Genomic DNA, 18,380 nt, shown 5'->3' with positions numbered 1-18,380 from the left:
GCATCTTAGCCCTCAATCTGCGCAGGCGCAGTCTAGATCTCCACCTCCCTAGCCTAGCAACCTGTAAGCCAGGTCCTGGCCCAATCGCTCCCGAGATCTTAAGGGCTGTGGGCGGGGTTTTCTCTTGGGCAGAGCCAGTCCTGAGGCTGCCCGCGGGACAAGGCCCACAGGTCGCACCTGAGGGCTCTCCAAGAGAAAGCGAGCGCTTCCAGGCCTGGAAACCCAAGGGGTTTATCAGTAAATGTTTAAGTGCACGTTAATTAACAAATGTTTACCCTACTGAAAGTGAAAGTCGTTCAGTCGTGTCCGACTCTTTGTGACCCCATGGACTATACAGTCCACGGAATTCTCTAGGCCAGAATACTGGAGTGGCTAGCCTTTCCCCTTCTAATTTACCCTATCCTTTGTTTTGCACATAGTTTATGCCTGGTATTTTACACGCAGTCACCTTCATTTCTCCCAGCAACGGCAGGCGATGCGGAGCCTTGTGCCCATTTCTATTTTTTACTTCTTGTGCCTATTTTTAATAAGGAAATCGAGGCATACAGCGATTAAGTAATTACCTAAAGTCAAAGAGGTAGCTAAAGTAATTACCTAAAGTCAAAGAGCATAGCGGAATTTGAACCGCGATCTGTGTACCAGCGCCAGTCCCTCGCCCTTGAGGTCTACTGGGAGAGATATGATTATAAATTACAATACAAGATAATTGGGTGTAAGTAAACTACACTTCAATTAATTTTTAAAAAGATAATTGCTGTGATAAAGGTGGGTACAAAGTGCAGTAGGAACCAGAGAAAGGAAAACAGTTGGCTATGGAAGTGAAGGACAGAACTCAAGGAAGGCTTCACAGAAACTTAAGGATGAAAAGTTACCTGCGGCCTACTAGTCACCCCAGAGCTGGCAGGGAGTGCTAACTACTCTCCCTCTCTTTTTTAGAGGTCCTAGTTCTGGTTAATTATCTACAACAGAAAAAGACCCATCCTTTTTAATGGAAAAGCAAGTCCCCTCCCCCAACACTCCTGAGAATCCTCAAAAAGTTTTTATGCCCTACAAAAATCCGTCTCTGTATGCACCTGATCCTTAATCTGATCCTCAATTCAGTTAAGGTCAGACTTCAGACTTGCTTGAACTTCAACATAGGCACTCCTCAGTACAGCATCATCCTTTGCTCAATAAACACTGTTCCTGGATTCTGCTGCAAGCCACCTGCTAGAGTCCCAGAACCACCAGCTACCCTCCAGTGGCTACCATCACACTGGTCTGGGGAGATGGAGGCAGTTTCTAGAGGCTAGAAACAAATTCTAAGTGTGAACATGGGCTCCTCCTTCAGTGCCCTAAAATATATCTAACACCTGGCTGTTACAGATAATGTGGGAATAAAAAAATTGCAAAGCTGAAAAGATTTAGAAATGGCTATTACAAGGTAGTGTCTAGGGACTTCCCATCCAGAGATTAAGACTCTGCTTCCAGTGCAGGGGGCACAGATTTCATACCTAGTCAGGGAACTAAGATCCTGCATGCCCCACGGTGCAGTTAAAAAAAAAAAAAAAAAAAGTGCAGCATCTAAAGCCTGTTGTCTCCCAAAATTTCATCTCTTCGCTATTCTCAGCAAATTTTACATGTAACCAACAGAAGATAATTGCCCTTCTAACATTACCCCAACTCAAGTTAACTCAAAAGGAGATTACCATCGGCATTATTCTACAGGTCAGTTCAGCTGTGTCCCAACTGTACATTCCACTAAAGAAGTTGGTCTTTGCTATTGCCAAACCAAGAAGACCCCTCAAGTTCAGGGAAGGAATTCTCCAACACAAAAGAGCGGTCTTCATTAAAACACAAGTCAGAAAATTGCGAGCTGCTTTAGAAGAGCAGCTTCTCCCAGGTTCTGGCCAAGATTAGAGAAACATTGGCATCAAGTCTCAGAGCAGTGTAGCACAACACCACAACACAATTTTTTTTTCCTTTTCCTGCCTCTTTCCCTGCACCCTCACAAACTCAATTCTGAAATGTCAGTCACCCACCAAAAACAGTGGGAAGGCTGTGGAATTACAAACTTTAGTCAGAATCTCAGGACCTCATCAGCAAATAGTAACTCTGCCAGCCCTTCCCCACACCGACAGCCCCTTGTGTCCTACTTCTCTACCCACTCTCGGAAATGGGGAAAAGGGACTGAGCCTTACAGTCGCTTCCGCCTGGGTCTTGTCTGCCGGTTGGTGCCTCCGATGACCTGTTGTCCACAGTAGACATCTGGACCACTGCCCATCCACTGACCAAGGAGGGGGGTTATTCTTAACCCAAAGTCCACCACTGCCGCAGCCATTTCCAGACCCAGGAACTCTTCACCGGAGGCCCAGAGGAGGAGCCCAAAATCACATGCAGTAACGAAGATACTGACATTTCTGTCCTTGGTTTGGATAATGTGCACCCGTGGACCATCAGAGGAGCTCAACCGCATTGCTTAAGGTTTCGTAAGGTTTCCTAACTGGTTACCCTAGTTTTCTAAAAAGACCTCTTCCTCCAGCGGAGATCCTCTCCTTCAAGTCTTTCCATGGCCCCTCCCCCATCTTCTTCAAACCCTACCTCCCCTCCTAGAACAATGAAGACCCAGCCCTCTAATCCATTCTTTAGGCTTGCAAATTTTTCTCTGTGCCAGCCTTCTCTGAGTGTTAAAAGATTTCTTCAACTTTGTTTCTGCTGACTCCTGTTGGAACAGAGGTCTGGCCCATATAATGGACATGGATAGGAGCCCAAAGATGAGATATTGTTAGTTTGGGCCTGATGTGCCTCAAGTCTACCATAATTCACCACCCTGAAAATTAATTTCCTTCTGCAGACCAACTCCTCTGGTACTCAAGGAAAACGTGCCCTTCTGATTCTGTGACTTTGCATGTGTGCTCAGTCGCTCTATCATGTCCAACTCTTTGCAACTCCTTGGACTGTAGCCCACCAAGCTCCTCTGCCAACAGGATTTCCCAAGCAAGAAAACTGGAGTGGGTTGCCACTTCCTCCTCCAGGGAATCTTCCCAACCCAGGGATAGAACCTGCATCTCTTGTGTCTCCTGCATTGGCAGGTGGATTCTTTACCCCTGTGCCACCTGGGAAGCCCAGTGTGACTTTGATCTTATTCAACTCATCTAATAACTTTGGCCTTATTATGCTGAAAGCAAGTACAGCTTTTGTGTCCTAGATTTTGTCACAAAATTTGCTCACATTAACTGCAAATGGCTCAGCCTGCCTCATGTAGGGAAATAGTATCAGGCCCTACCTACGCCTACTTCCCCAACTGTGAAATAGAGATCTGTCTCTCAGATCTGAAACCAAGTAGGGCCCTGTGGATCTCCCAGGGATAGAGGCCTTTCTATCTCCCCTTTCTTGTAGGGAGCCATTTCTCCAGCCATTATGACCTTCCCTGAATTCCAAAGGGCAGATTAGAACAGTTGCTAATCAAGGGAGGGGCAGCCAAGAAATCACCTGAGGCAAGACTAAAGGGACCAGAGAAGATCTTCAAGATTAGGAAACCAACCACCTGAGATTAAGGGAGTGCAGAGCCCTGTTCACACCCTAATCTTGTCAGGTGGTTTAGTCTTGAAGTCTTGTAGCCCCAAGAACCATAGTCTGCCAGGCTCCTCTGTCAATAGGATTTCCCAGGCAAGAATACTGGAGTGGGTAGCCATTTCCCTCTTCAGGGGATCTTCCAGATCCAGGGATCAAACCCTCATCTCCTGTATCTCCTGCATTATAGGCAGATTCTTGGCTGCTGAACCACCAGGGAAGCCTGTATTAGCTGTATTGGCTGTATTAGGTCTTGGTTGCAGCACGCGGGATCTTGACATCATGCATCATTGTCATGTGGGATCTCTAATTGTGGCAGTTGAGCTCCAGAGTGAGCAGGCTTAGTTGCTTCAAGTCATGTGGGATCTTAGTTCCCCAGTCAGGGACTGAACCCATGTCTCCTGCATTGCCAGGCAGATTCTTAACCACTGGACCACCAGGGAAGTCTCGAGACCCCACCTTTGACCCACTGTTATAAAAAGCCTCATTATGTTCTCTGGGGTTGAAATGTAGTTTTTCGAGTCAGAAACCTGGGATATCTCCCTTTGCCTGCAAAGTAATAAAGCTATCCTTTTCTCCTTTTTCTTCTTTCCTGGTGGCTCAGATGGTAAAGAATCTGCCTGCAGTGCAGGAGACCCAGGTTCAATCCCTGGGTCGGGAAGATCCCTGGAGGAGGAAATGGCAACCCACTCCAGTATTCTTGCCTGGAGGAGTCCATGGACAGAGGAGCCTGACCGGCTACAGTTGAGGGGGTTGCAAAGATTCGGACACGACTCAGCAACTGTAACTTTCTACTTCACCCAAAACTCTGTCTTCCAAGATTTGATTCAGCATCGGTGTACACAGAGGCCAAGTTTTCAGTAAGAGATCTGTGGGCGCATTAAATGTGTTTATGTATATAAAGAGGCTACTTCAATGCCCAGCATAGCTAAGTGCTTACTATTAATAATCTCTTCCCTCTTTTTTTCTTTCTCATAATAAGTCATTTAACTTGCCAGTTCTGCACCCTACATTTCCTACACATCTGCCCCTTCCCCTCTCCAAATGTTACCAAGGCTGTTAGCCTTCAGGTATACTCCTCCCCCTTCGTTGAGAGAACTAAGCTGCAGGGAAGTGTTATCTTACAGGAAGCCACCAGAAAAAAAACAAGAGCCCACCAAAATCTGTTAGAACCAACTAGGTCCAAGATGGTAGAAAGCCTCCAGTAGACCCTGCTTATATGTTCATGGTAATATATTTGTGTGATAAATAACACATCCGACAGTTGACAGTTGCTGTGGCAACAGCCAAGCAAGCCCACTGAAGGACTGAAATCCAGTGTTATAAAAAGATTGTTGTCTTCACAAGCATATCACATCCCTGTTCTCAGATGTGTCATAAATATTCCTCCCTCTCTCTTTTTTTATTCTGGCCATGCTTGCAGAAACTTAGAGCCCAACAACCCAATGCAGTGTAAGGGGGGAGTCCTAACCACAGGACCACCAGCGAAATCCTCCTCCTTCTCTTTCCTCAGTTCCCTCCTTTTACCTCAACACTCCTATATATATGGTATATCAGGTAGATTGAGAAGCTGAGTCTCAAGCTAAGTTCCTGTTTCTCATTCTCTGGCCATTGATTACAGTGTGTGCTGTTTCAGTCTCAGCATCAGTTTTGTTATTAGTCATGCGAATCCAAACAGAAAAAGAACCCTCCTCAGTAAGGCAAGCGACTTTGGCGGGGCCAGAGCCCAAGCTGAGGTCTACAGGACCAATTTGGGAATGTTACCAAATCGCAAGTCCATGTGCCCGACGCACAGTAAGGCCAATCAATACTAAAACATTAGCATTTCGGACAGAGAAAGGTTTATTACAGGTTCATACAGGAGATGGGAGGCTCATACCCTCCCATCTGAAAGTTACTGAAAGCTTTCAGCAAGCCCCTTTAAAAGCAGAAGCTAAGGGAGGCGTGTGGTTAGTTGTTGCAAACTTCTTGGTGTCAGATCCTTTGCTCTTGAGGTTGGGTCATGGTCAGGTAACGATGTTCCTGCAAGTCTCTAACTGTTATTCTGTGTCCTGACAGGAAAGGGCAAAGGCCCAAGGCCCAACTTTCCCCCTCCAACGTCCCAGTCCTGGTTAAGAGGAAGCAGCTCCTTCAGGGGCAGGTTCCCACACCCTGTTCAGCTGTTATCCCTGAGGGAGTCAGGCATCCAACCCAGCCGTCCCTCAGTCTCCTCAGGCCACCCAAATGGGAGAGGCCAGGTCTCACGGACTGCAACTGAGGCAGTCGGCCATTGCTACTAGGTCACAGAGACAGGGATGGGGAAGAGGTTCACCACTCCTCGAGGCGTAGGCCAAGGCTAGAGGAGGGCCTTAGTGAGGGCCCCAAAGGCCTGCAGGATGTAGTCCCCAGTCTGTTCCCTGGGCCCTCCAGTTCATCCACTGGCCCAAGGCTGGGTGAGCTGGAGGGCATCCAAGATAAGGCCTGAATCTGCCTCTTACCTCACTCTCCACCTGATGACCACCACACCACTGACCCCTGCCTGAATCACTTCCTTAATGGTCCCTCATTGACAGTTACTTGTTGACAGGGCCCACTGCAGCACCGACCAATAGCTGAGCAGGACAACTAACGGTCACTCACTGACAGTTGGTTGCTTGTGGACAGGGCCCACTGTGGCGCTGAGCGAGACCTGTTGCCTAGTAACAGGGTGCAAAGTAATGAGGCCAGCAATGGCTGCCTGCTAAGGGCTGTGCTCATCTGTTACAAGAACATAAACCCATCAAAATCACTGTCCTTTAGGGCCTGAGCATTTCTCACATGATTGCCATAGCTGCCTCCCCTTCTACCCTGGTCCTCTTCTGTTTTCAGGTTTCTCTTTGTCTTTTTGTTGTCCTCTGTTACCTGTTGTTAAGGTAAATTTATGTTGTTGTTGTTCTTATTTATTAATGAAAATAAATTTATAACTCATGTTTCTAGTTTTCTATTACTGAGCAACTATGGTTGAGTTGATTTTCACCAAATTTGGGAGGTTTGTCTGGAGTAAGCCTGATTTGAAATATGTGGCAACCCTAAAATTTACTTTGGATGGCCCTAGGGAGAATCTCAAAAAGAGAGACAAGTATTTCTGAAAGCAGCTGAAACTGAGGTGCAGACAGATGAGGAGGAAAAGCCTGGCAAGAAATACCCTCCCAATTTAGACAGTGTGAGCCCCTCAAAGTGTTCACGATGGTTCCAAATGGTCACCCACGTCAACAGTCACAAGGATAGATCTTCCAAATTCCAGGGGTGGACTTTTCCATTGAGATGTTTCTTGCACAGACAACTTTATGTGCATACTCCAGGGAATAATTGTCTAATGAAGGTGCAGTATTCTCAAGACCAATGCTTGGGAAGCCAGCTGAATAAAAATAAAAACATAATGTATGGCAGAAATCAACACAATATTGTAAAGCAATTATCCTTTAATTAAAAATAAATAAATAAAAATAGAAACCTGACTCTAATAACAGTATTTTAAAAGAACAGTTTGGGACTTCCCTAGTGGTCCAGTGGTTAAGAATCCACCTTTCAATGCAGGGGAGAAAGTGATAGTTGCTCAATCATGTCCAACTCTTTGCAACCCCATGAAAGCCTGCCAGGCTCCTCTGTCCATGGAATTCTCCAGACAAGAATACTGGAGTGGGTTGCTCTTTCCTCCTCCAGGGATCTTCCTGACCCAGGGATTGAACCCAGGTCTCTTGCACTGCAGGCAGATTTCTTCACCATCTAAGCGACCAGGGAAGCAATGCAGGGGACACAGGTTCGATCCCTGGTCAGGGGACTAAGATGTTACATGCTGTGAAGCAACCAAGCCTGAGAGTAACAACTAGAAAGTCCCTGCACCTCCTCAACAGAAGGTCCTGTACAACACAACAAAGATCACCTGTGCTGCAATCAACACAGCCAAATAATTTTTTTTAATTTTTAAATAAAGAAAATAAAACAACAGTTAAGGTCCAAGTAAATCTATAAAACATGGTACCAATGGACTTGAAATACTGAACATTCCTCTGAAAAAGAATTTTTTTTCATGAACTTTACTGAGTTAAAAGCATTTTGCCTATATCTTACCATTGTGTGTACAGGTCTTGCTTGAGCAATCTCTCCTTGAAATGTTCCGAGCAGCATTCCAAAAATAAGCGGTTACTGAAATGACTGAGCTGAACTTGCACTGCTTTTGTTCGACACATTGTTTGCAAGCGAGTCATGATTTCTAAAGCAAAGAGCTCAATTCCATGAAAAATACTTCTTAGGCCAGAAAAGTAGTATGTAGATATTTTCCTTCTTGTTTTATAACAAACTACAAAAAAATTCATTTAATAATGTTACACAAATATATTAATATTTATATAATTTATCACATTATTATATATGATCATACAAAATATTATCTATTATATTTGTATTATTGTTACCGAGTCCAAGCCTGCTCTTCTTCCTGCATGGTAGGCCAATAAATCCCAGAGATGAGATGTTGAGGCAAGGAATACGACTTTACTTGGGAAAGCTGGCTGAGCAAGAAAATGGCAGGCTAATACCTCAAAATAACCATCTTGTCGGGGGTCTAGATTAAAGGTTCTTTTATAGATCTGAGACATGGGGAGGTGAGGAAACAAAGTAAAAATGCCGTCAGTCGTATCTGACTGTTTGCAATCCCATGGACAGTAGCCTTCTCTGTCCATAGAATTCTCCTGGCAAAAATACTAGAGTGGGTTGCTATACCACTGTACCCTCCTCCAGGGGATCTTCTTGACCCAGGAATGGAACCCAGGTCTCCTGCATTGCAGGCAGATATTTTAGCATCTGAGCCATAAGGGAAGCCCTAAGCCTCTGTCAGGGGGTATATTAATTTCTTCCTTCCTGCCATCTACAGTTGGACAGGGTTCTAAACAAAGACACTTTAACAGTCCAGTAGAGGGGCAGGATTCTCTAAGGCAGGCCATCAGGTATAATAATAATAACACAGTCACTCAGGATGGGGAACACATGTACACCATGGCTGATTCATGTCAATGTATGGCAAAACCCACTACAATATTGTAAAGTAATTAGCCTCCAATTAAAATTAATTAACTAATTAATTAAAAAATCAACAAAAGCAAGTGCAAGAAACAGTTCCAACATGGAGTCAGAATTGGTTTTTGCCTGTAACATTATTATATAATAGTAGTATATTAGCATATAAATAGTTGAACAAGAAAAAAACCTAGGTTTCCACTGTTTTGGAGACAAAGTTCCAATATTCTAAGTATGATATAAAGCTCTTCACAACCTGTCTTCAAATTCCCTCATTGTTTCCTATCTCCAAATTACTTTATTGTTACTTTATATACACCAGACATTCAATCCACACTTCTTTATGCCTCCAAGTTTATTCCCTCTGCCTGGAATGCCTTGCCTCCTCCTTCACCTGTGAACTACTACCTAGTCTTTGAAATTCAGCTCAGAGGACACTTCCTGTGTGAGGCTTAGCAGTAGCAGTGGTGGTGGTGCTGCTGCTGGTAGTGATGTCTCTCCTTGAGGGAAGAAGCCAACTCCTATTCTTCCCTTATTATTATTTTTAAAAATGTATGTATTTTTGGCTGTGCAGGGGCCAGTCTCTAGTTGTGGTGTTCATGCTTCTCATTGGGATGATCACTCTTGTTGCTTCACAGGGGCTCTAGAGCATGGACTCAGTAGTTGAGACACTGGGGCTTAGTCACCCTTAGTTGAATGTGGAATCTTTCCAGACCAGGGATAGACCCCATGTCCCCTGCATTGACAGGGGGATTCTTAACCACTGGACCACCAGAGAAATCCCTTTGTGATGTTATTATTATTTTTTAATGGAAGCTCAAGAAATGTTCAACCAATGAAGGAATGAAGAAATGAAAAAATACAGGGATTTGGAGAAAGTTACCTTGATCTCTGAGGCTTCCAGGTGGCTCAGTGGTAAAGAACCCACCTGCCAAAGTGGGAAATGCAAGAGACACGGATTTGATCCCTGAGTTGGGAAGATCCCCTGGAGCGGGGCATGGCAACCTACTCCAGTATTCTTGCCTGGAAAATCCCAAGGACAGAGGAGTCTGGCGGGCTGCAGTTCATGGGGCTACTGTAGAGTCAAAAGAGTTGGACACAACTGAAGCAACCCAGCATACACCCATGCCCGCACCATGATCTCCTTATAGAATGAAAGTGAAAGTGAAAGTTGCTCAGTCGTGTCTGACTCTTTGCAACTCCATGGGCTATACAAGTGTATGGAATTCTCCAGGCCAGAATACTGGAGTGGGTAGCCCATCCCTTCTCCAGGGGATCTTCCCGACCCAGAAATCGAACTGGGGTCTTCTGCATTGCAGGCAGATTGTTTACCAACTGAGCTATCGGGGAAGCCCTTATAGAATGAAAATGAATCAAATAAATAGATATATCTTACCAAACCTGGACCTGAAGTGAGAGATTGCTGGGCCACTGATGCAGATGAAAAGACAAAAGGGCATTACAGTGAGTCATATACCAACTTGGAGCCCTAGACCAGAGTGGGAGGGTACATAGGTCAACTTTTTGAATGCTGAAGCCAATGAGAGTCATAAAACCACCTCCCTTCAGTCCCATTACATTTCCATACCTGTTTTTCCTGTCCAGAAGCTTGCTTGCCTCTTTCTACTCTGCTCTCTATAGCAGGTGACTTCTAGATTTAAAAAAAAAAAAAAAAAAAAAGCCAGTACGTAATACTAAACTGGAAATGAGGAAAATTCTGATGTTCTTGAGTTGTCATTTATCAGCATCATAGTATTAAGAAAATTGGCCATTATTCATTTTTATGATAAGTAGCTGATGAGAAATGAAGCAATGGTTTTCCTTAGAATACCTTTGACTAAATAGTACCATTCAAATGGTTAGGAGTTGGCAGATCATTTGGAATTTTTAAAACCCTTTTATTTTGGAAATAATTATCTGTTCATAGGAAGCTGCAAAATAGTACAGGGATGTTCCTTGTACACTCATCCAGTTCCCCACAATCATAGCATCTTACATGTCACGCCATCGAAACCAGAAAATTGTTTTTGGTACGGTCCATAGAGTTCACTTAGATTTTTTTTTTTTTTTTTGGCTGCACAATACAGCATGTGGGATCTTAGTTTCCTGACCAGGAATCCAACCCTTGCTCCCAGCAGTGGAAGACCAGAGCCCTAACCACTGGACCACCAGGGAAGTCCTGGATTTTACCATTTTTATATGCATTCATTTGTGCGTTGCGTGTGTTGGGGGACAAGTGATTCTAAGCAATCTTATCACAAGTTAGATTCCTATAATCACTACCACAATCAAGAGAAGGAAGTAATCCACCTCTCAAAGGTATTTTCTATTCTGCCTTTCCTCACTCCTCTCCCCATCCTTTGGAAATGTTTTCTTTTTTTTTTTGCCTTATATTTGATATTTCTCACTAACCCCTACAAAAGGAGATGTGTTCTCCCATTGATTCTTGTGATATGTTGAATGCTGGAAGTAGGAGCACACAGCTAGGAAGTGAGGGGACCTTTTGTGCCCCTAGCAGGAAAATCATTAATAGTAACACTAAGAGGCCTCCCAAGAGACAAACTTGTTATTCCTATAATTGGCAAGTTTCCAGGAAAATGTACATTGGCTCCAACTAGATAAACACTTGGCATGGTACCAAAACTGATAGGAATTCAACAAATATTTATCAGACAAATACACTGAGCCAACAGGGGCAATGCATTCCATAAAACATTCCTAACAGAATGTGAAACAATTCCCCATTTGTTCTGGAAAGCAATTGCTTTCAGGTTAGTAAAGCTGATTGCAAATGGAAAGTAACAACAACAACAAATTAGCACCACTTATTTGGTTTTCCTATTTATGATTTTTATTTATATCTTTAAGTAGAAGACAAAAGCAGACTTAAGTGGTGGCTAAAATTATTCACCTGAAACATCACTGCTAAAATGTCCTCATCATTCCTGCACTCCCACAGAACTTTTCCACATGGTCCTTCTCAGTACTGAACGGCGAGGGGAGGGAAAGGTGCAGAGGCTAAGTAATAACAACAGTTACCAAGTGGTGAGTGCACTTACCTTGGTAGGAGCCATGGTGTTAAGAATTTTATTTACAGTATCTCATTTAATCCATAAAACAACCTGGTGAGATGTGCAGTTTTATCATTTTCATTCTACAGTCGAGAAAATGAAGAGTTAGAGAACTTAACTGCTTTGGTTAAGGCCAGTCAACTAGTGAATAGAAGACATAGGACTTGAACTCAGATCAGTAGACCACTGGTAGGGAGTCTTGGCATTCATTAGGTCTGAGATGTGACACAGAAAAACATGTGACACACAATCCCGAGTGATTCTGATGTACTGATTCCTTGGAGAGCATTGCTAGAATTTACTTCCTGCAAGGAATGGGGTACAGACATGGAGAACTGATATACTTACATGAGCAATGCTGTCACTTCATAAACAATGTTAAATGGCTAGTGGATTTTGCCTATGCTTTGGATGAAAATGTATTCTTAAGTAGTTTCTGCATTTGTTCATTTAGTTTTCAGCTCTTTGGACCACCATCACAAGCCAGAGAAAGTGTTGCAAGTTCTTCCACTAGAAGAATTAAATTACCCTGTAGCCATGGAGCACAAATTTAGTTACTCCGTATTTTGAGGTGCATGGATTCTGGCCTAGTTCTCTATTTAAAAGCTTTTTCATCTATTTTTTTCTTGAAGAAGGAAAGAAAGGAAGAGGAGAAGAACAGAAAAAAATGGGAGAGATGGGGGAGGGGAAAAGGAAGCGGGAGGGGAGGAGGAGGGGAGGGACAAGAGGGAGGAAGAAGAAGAACTAAGAGAGAGATAGGAACTCTGGATGGCAAAACAATAAAAATAAAGATATATAGAAACATTTTAAGGTTTCTTTTAACCTGAAACATATTTTTACAAATATAGGTACATGATCGGACTTATTAATAAAATGTTCTTAATAAAATCTAGGGCTTCCCTGGTGGCTAAGGGGTAAAAAATCTGCAAAGCAGCAAAGCAGGGTTTGATCCCTGTGTCTGGAAGATCCCTTGAAGAAGGAAATGACAACCCACTCCAGTATTCTTGCCTGGGAAATCCCATGGACAGAGGAACCTGGCATGCTACAGTCCATGGGGTCCCAGAAGAGTTGGGCACAACTTGGAGACTAAACAACAACAACAAAAATAAAAATCTAAAGACTGTCCTCTGAGAAATGAGTGTGTAAATAAACATAAGAGGTAATTTGGTATACACAGGCCTAACAGAAGACCCACCAGATTTCTTTCATTCACAAAAACAAAAGGGGAAAATATCTCAGATCACACCTGATTTCAACACACCAAGCCAAATGACTAATAAACCGCCCACAAGGAATGAAAGTATTTTGAACTAGTCATTCTGCAAATACGTATTATAATTTCCACATCTGCATAAAATTGTGCAAGCAGAAATACACCTGACCTTTTATTGAAAGGAGGAGGAGTCACATATCCCGAAAGGGTTGGGACCCGCCTGCAGTCCCTGGGGAACTTCCTGTTGTCACGGCATGGGGTTAGTTATCTAAGCTCTGAGTGTAGAGGCTAAGACTCTGGGAAGAAAATCCTTCTTCTTGTGAATGTGACACACATGGGCTCCACTTTCCATATGCTGAGATTATACTTCCTCCTCAGTTTGATGTGCTTGGTAAGATCAGGTAAGTCATTTATTGAATAGTTTTCTTAATTATTAAAAAAAAATTACTATTACTGTCATTTTATCATCCTAGTTCCTTCACTAGACTTTCCAAGTGTCATACAGTTATTTATTTTTAGGAAAGAAGATATGGATTAACCTTTTTCTATTTCTGAAAAGACTTTCTTTTTCCTCAGTAGTGAGAGAAACTATTATTCCTTTCAATTAGCCTGTTCTTCTGTTGTACAAAAATGAAATATGCTGAAAAATCTAGAGTAGTGTGGCTTTCTTTCATAGTTAATTTTTCTGTGCTTTTCTACTATGAATTAAGATCATTTATTTCCTGGAGTTTAAAAATTTTAAATATCTATTTATATTTAATATCTTTATTTATTTAATATTTAATATCTTTAATATCTATTACAGACAGTGTAGGTTTTTATAGCTTTCATGCTTCAAATGTTTATTTAAATCATTTTCATTAAACAAACCCATGATTTTATACTTGTAAAATCTCTTGGAATGGTGTCTGGCATATTGATAACTTAAAATTTTTGTACTTACAGGCATACATACATACAAAATTATTAATCATAATGAAGAAATAAAAATTAACACAGTAATGTTTGCAACAAAGTAACAAAAATTAAGTGAAAAAAATTTTTTAAAAAGTGCTCAGCACTTCTCAGCTTTTTAGAAGTCCAGTACTTTTTCACATAGTTTAAGTAATGAAGGTTGGTATAATTTTTCTGATGAGAAGTATGATATACATTAGGACCCATAAAAATGTTCATGTCCTTTGAACTAGTAAAACCATCGCTGAGAATTTGTTCTAAACAAATATCTTGTAAAAGAAAAAAAAGAATCTTTTATACAAAGATGATTCTAGGTCATCTGTAATCTTGAAACTAGATACAATAGAAATGTTTCTACATACGGGAATGGATAAAGTACAGTGTAACAATTTTTAAAAATATGTAGCCTTCAAAATAATTCTGAGGCTATGCAGAAATGTGCAAGCATGTTTATAACATGTCATATTATTAAAAAAGTCAAAGAAAGCAGAACTCAAATTTGTAGGTAAACTAAGATTACAACTATGTCAAAATCATATATGTATGCCTGTAAATAGTTTCAATGGGAAATGGAAAAAATTATTTGTTAGTATTTCAGGCTTATAATAAATTTTTTTTAATTTGTGCTTTTGAAGTTGACTTAATAGTTAGTTAAAATTAAAATATTGATAATATTTGGAGAGGGAGGTCGGAGGGGGGTTCAAGATAGGGGACACATGTACGCTCATGGCTGATTCATGTCAATGTATGGCAAAAACCACTACAATATTATAAAGTAATTAGCCTCCAATTAAAATAAATAAATAAATTATTATAAAGAGACATTAAAATAAATTAATAAAATTTATTAATTAAATTTTAAATAAATTAATTAAAACAAATAAATTTACAAAAAACAAAAAAAATAAAACATTGACAATATTTTAAATTGAGAGGTCACCATTTTAGAGTTTGTGTTTATCACAATTTTTTTTTTTAAGTAAAATAGATTTAGAGATAGCTTAAGGGGAGTGAGAACTAACCTTAACACAAGAACCTGATGAAAAAAAAAAGAACCTCATGGTATTTTGTGGGACTTTCTTCACGTCTCCCATTATATATTCAGTTACAAAGTTGGAACTTAATTTTTTGTGAACTGCCTTTTTTAAAATATCTTTTTTAATTTTTAAAATCGAGTGTAGTTGATTTACAATGAATCTACCTGCCATGCAAGAGACACAGGAGACTTGGGTTCAGTCCCTGGAGGAGGAAATGGCTACCCACTCCAGTCTTCTTGCCTGGAAAATTCCATGGACAGGGGAGCCTGGAGGGCTACAGTCCATGGGTTCGCAAAACGTCGAGTAGGGCTAAGCGACTAAGCCTGAGTAAGATAGGTTATTATAAGATAGTGAGCATAGTTCCCTGTGCTGTACAGAAGGTCTCTGCATATCAATTAACCTCAAATTCCCAATTTATCTCTCCCCCATCTGGTAACCATTGACCTGCCTTTTTGCGTGCCAAGTCGCTTCAGTCATGTCTGCTTCTGTGCAGCCTATGGACTGCAGCCTGCCAGGCTCTTCTGTCCATGTGATTCTCCAGGCAAGAGTACTGGAGTGGGTTGCCATGCCCTCCTCCAGAGGATTTTACAAACCTAGGGTCTGAATCCACATCTTACTTCTCCTGCATTGGCAGGCAGGTTCTTTATCACTAGCACCACGTGGAAAGGTTTTCCTTAACATTAATTACCTCATCAGTAAAGTCTTGCTTTAAGTCATTCCACAAGACCCACTGCTACCTAATGGAACCCAAGCAGATCAAGACACATCACGATAAACTTCCATAGCTAGAAGGAAAATAATTATAGCTGTAAGCTAAATCCAGTCTTCTTAGTATCTGCTAAACCGTGATCTGAGACCTTTCCTGGGGGAGGATATTAAATAATAAGTAGAAATTATCAATCACAAGTACATTTACTTATTGTTTTTCCCTTCCTTGGCTTGCAGTCCAAAATTGAGCAAGTGATTAAGATGTGATTCTGAAATCCTAAGAATACAAGTCTTTTACTTTCAGAGATTATTATTTTGTTGCTCTAACCTTCATGAAATCATGATGGGAATTTTGGCTGTACTCTTACCAGAGTACAAAGCAATGGCTGGCAGACTCTACCAGAATTATTTGTGGAATTTGTTGAAAATGCAGACTATCTCCATAGATCCAGACTCAGTGGGTCTGGGGTGAGGTCCGGGAATCTGCATATTAAACAAATTCACAAAGCTTTTCAGCTTGCAGGTGTTTCAAGGAACAGAGGCTGATAAATGTTATAAATTAAAAAAATTTTTTTAAATTTTATCCTGGACTATAGTTGATGTACAATGTTGTGTTCATAAGTAATTTTTAAAGTTACCCTGCCATCAAAATTTTGACCTATAGCAACTTGTGCAAAACTGGGTAGATAGTTTCCTAGAGAATACCTTTGTGCCTAATCAGAGAAAGAATTATCTCCTCAAATATAGGAAACTCCCTTCAGAATGATTTATAACTCTGTCTGTGTGTGCATGCATGCTGCTTTGTGACTCACCTGTCTCCAGGAGAAACAAAGGTTACTAAGGGGTGGAGCATGAAGGTGCATATTTTTTGCACATGATTAAGAGATAAGAGTAAGAAAATTTGGCATCTCATTTGTTTTCCGTATTATATCCTAAAGAAATTCAAGCTGGTCGTTAAAAGCAGAGACATCCTTCCAACAAAGAAGGCATTCAGCCCATTTTTTTCTTGCCAGTCTCTGCCAGTATAGAAGAGAAACAAAGATATTCCATCAATTTTGGCCCTGGCCAACTGTGAACCCATCTCAGTCTGGCTCAGGATGGATTTTTAATGCCAAATTCAGTGTTGTTCTCCACATAAAAAAATATAGACTGAGTTATTTTTCAGATTAAAAAGAAAAAATCAGTAGAATTTCATTGTAGGGACATGTCACCTTCCCCTTCCACTTCTCTCTTCAAAGTAGGAGTCCAACTCATTTTCTAATTTCTCTGAGTCAAAATTTCTGGACCAAAGAGATGTTTATTTCTGAGACTTTTGGAAGTTCCTGCAGAACAGTGTTTTTAGCAAGCTTAAGAGTGTGCTCAAGTGTGGGTTTCTGGAAATCTCCTGGCTCCATCAGTCAACATGTGGTGGGCTGTGTGTCCTGGACACTGACTTGGCATCCACTGCCCAGAACGCAAAATATTCAACAGTGTATTCCTTCATCTAGGTCTGAATCTCAGTATTTTTAGGTAGCATCGAGTCAATATACCTGTCTGCAGACCTCTGTTCTAAAGAAGTTATTCATACACATTTGCGTCATGTTTAGAGGTGGGGGGAATGAGAGCTGGAGCACACCTTGGAACCCAAAACTCGAGAGGAAAGAAGTGTGAGTCAGAGCCCTTTCTGTTTACTTCCTGACTCGATATGATGCATCAGGGTGAAATTAGGTGGGATTTCACTGCTGTCACGGGGATTTGGAGGCTAGTGAACTGAACTTCACCAATCATGGGTCTGAGAGAAATTGACACTTTGACTTTTAATGAGCTGACTTGGCCACATCAAGAGGTTTAATAGGAACCTGTCTTTGCTCATTGGTTCTCATAGAACCTCAGAGCCTTCTGTCCTCTTGCCCCACTCACAATTGCTTCATCGGTGGGATATTTCTGCCTACAGTTCCATCATCTCCCTTCACAGACACCTCTTTGGATGTGAATGAGGAGTTTCCTCTTTCTGTAGGAGTTTTCCCCAATCAGACACGTGGGAGCTGAAATCAGTTCTTCCAAAGGCAGGTAGAAACCAAAAGCCAGAACTGAGCATGACCCCAAGATAGCAAGGGCATTTAGCATCAAGGCAGTGTATCTTGCGAATACAAAGCCAAAGGATCCCTTGGAAGTTTATATCAGAAAGGAAGTGAGGTTGTCAGTGATCAGTCTGAGGGAATCACACTTTTCTATCCAACCGAAAGTCATTGGATAAATGGATAAATTTATTGGATAAATGACTTATTGGATAAATAAGCCAATCTGGGGAAATAGATTATTCCCTGTTTTTTTTGGTTGTAGCCTAAGGAAATATAGCTGGTGGATAAAAACAAGAGATATCTTTCCAACCAAGAGGACATTTTGTGTAACTAACTCAACTTTCTGTGGTAAAACAAAATAATAGTTATATTTAGTCCCTAAGGCTGAGAATAAGAGTTATTTATTTTGCACAGAAACAGCTAGCTTCAAGCACTCCCCAACTGCCAACAGAATGACCAAAGTCAGGGCTTTATTTAGCCTGCAGTGGTAGAAAATGGAGGTCTGTCAACCTCAGTTTCCAAGGTGAAAGAAAGCAAACTGGAAAATTAGGAGCCTGATTTGATTGTGACCGAAAAATGAAATGTCTTCCCAGTCACCTCCAAAAGAATTTTTATCTTTTTTTACTCTCTTTTTTAAAAAAAAATAATTTTATCTATCTATTTTTGGATGTACTGGGTCATCGTCCTGCTCGGGTTTTTTTTTTTTTTCTCTAGTTGCAGCAAGTGGAGGCTACTTTCTGCGGCGTGTGAA

At 41.4% G+C, this 18,380-nt stretch overlaps 1 protein-coding gene and 1 long non-coding RNA gene across 5 annotated transcripts in view; one reads left to right on the top strand and one right to left on the bottom strand.

Moving 5' to 3' along the window:
• Positions 1-5,472: 5,472 nt before the first annotated feature.
• Positions 5,473-10,028, bottom strand: LOC133073388 (uncharacterized). The gene is made up of 3 exons (XR_009696964.1): positions 9,983-10,028; positions 7,642-7,870; positions 5,473-6,928 (listed from the first exon to the last, which is right to left on the bottom strand). It is a non-coding gene; the product is annotated as an uncharacterized LOC133073388 (long non-coding RNA).
• A 3,055-nt stretch (positions 10,029-13,083) lies between these two features.
• The window catches only part of LIPH (lipase H), a 57,572-nt gene continuing 52,275 nt past the window's right edge, over positions 13,084-18,380 (top strand). For 2 of the 4 annotated variants that reach the window (XR_009696963.1, XM_061166754.1), the window contains exon 1: positions 13,084-13,271. Coding sequence is in view for 2 of the 4 variants with exons in the window: in XM_061166754.1 (XP_061022737.1) it covers positions 13,205-13,271 (67 nt within the window). In the remaining 2 variants the exon portion in view is untranslated. The remainder of the gene's footprint in view (positions 13,272-18,380) is intronic. The other 2 variants (XR_009696962.1, XM_061166753.1) reach the window with 1 other exon arrangement.

This window comes from Dama dama, chromosome 19 (assembly GCF_033118175.1).
Source record: "Dama dama isolate Ldn47 chromosome 19, ASM3311817v1, whole genome shotgun sequence".
NCBI classification, from domain to species: Eukaryota; Metazoa; Chordata; class Mammalia; order Artiodactyla; family Cervidae; genus Dama; species Dama dama.
This window is presented reverse-complemented; position numbering and strand designations above follow the sequence as displayed.